Below are 838 nucleotides of genomic sequence, written 5' to 3' on the forward strand. Positions count from 1 at the left end.
AGGGGACAGGGTGGGTTGAGGGCTGAGCTGGCTGCCCTGGGAGCACCTCCAGCCCTGCCGCCAGGCTCCTGCCCACCTTGAACAGGTAAGTCTTGCCCTGGCAGTTGATGCGTGTGAAGGCTGCGTCGATGGGGCCCTCAATGCCCCAGATATCGCTGATGAGCTTGGGGTAGCCAGGCCGCACGCTTGTCTCGTCCAGCTCATAGAAGTATCTCCCTGGGGAGAGAGGGGAGGTGGGAGCGGCAGGAGGGGCCACAGACACTGGCACAGGGTGATGGCATGGCAGTGAGACCCATGTGCCCGGGGAAAGGTCCCCGAGGTACCTCGGAAAGCATAAAGAGAACCATTCTTCAGGTCGGTGAAAGCGTCGAAAGGTTTCCTGCTGCACAGCTCCTCGGGCTCCTCCTCCCCAGTACCAGCAGCCGGGGTGGTGCCGGTTGCCTCCGGCAGCACCTCCCAGGGGTCCAGGGTGCTCTCAGGTGTGATCTGCCCTGGCAGCAGTTCCGTGGTGGGCGGCAGTTCCGTGGTGGGTGGCAGCTCTGTGGTGGCTGACAGCTCCATGGTGGGTGGCACGGTGAGGATGTCAACAGGGAGGTTGTAGTCGATGTAGTCGTCCTCCGGAGAGACGAACACATCTCCCCGGGTCACTGCAGGAGGAAGCAGCTCGGTCGCAGGGAGCCCTGGGTGCCTCCTTCCACGGCTGGGTGCCGGAGCTCCCAGGAACACGGACCCCACGCTGCAGTCGTCTGCCAAAACCCCCAGGCTGCGGCACCCTGAGCACCAAATCCCGGCGCTGGCTTCACCTTGAGGACGCAGGTTTGTGCAGAGTACAGACCCC

At 63.8% G+C, this 838-nt stretch overlaps 1 protein-coding gene across 1 annotated transcript in view; it reads right to left on the reverse strand.

The window, feature by feature from the left end:
- The window catches only part of VTN (vitronectin), a gene marked incomplete at its 5' end in the record, with an annotated part of 3,000 nt that extends 2,353 nt beyond the window's left edge, over positions 1 to 647 (reverse strand). The window contains 2 exons of the mRNA XM_010140717.1: positions 77 to 216; positions 324 to 647. Coding sequence (XP_010139019.1) covers positions 77 to 216; positions 324 to 647 — 464 coding nt within the window. The remainder of the gene's footprint in view (positions 1 to 76; positions 217 to 323) is intronic.
- Between the last annotated feature and the right edge of the window lie 191 nt (positions 648 to 838).

Source organism: Buceros rhinoceros, unplaced genomic scaffold (assembly GCF_000710305.1).
Source record: "Buceros rhinoceros silvestris isolate BGI_N320 unplaced genomic scaffold, ASM71030v1 scaffold21357, whole genome shotgun sequence".
In the NCBI taxonomy this organism is placed as follows: domain Eukaryota; kingdom Metazoa; phylum Chordata; class Aves; order Bucerotiformes; family Bucerotidae; genus Buceros; species Buceros rhinoceros.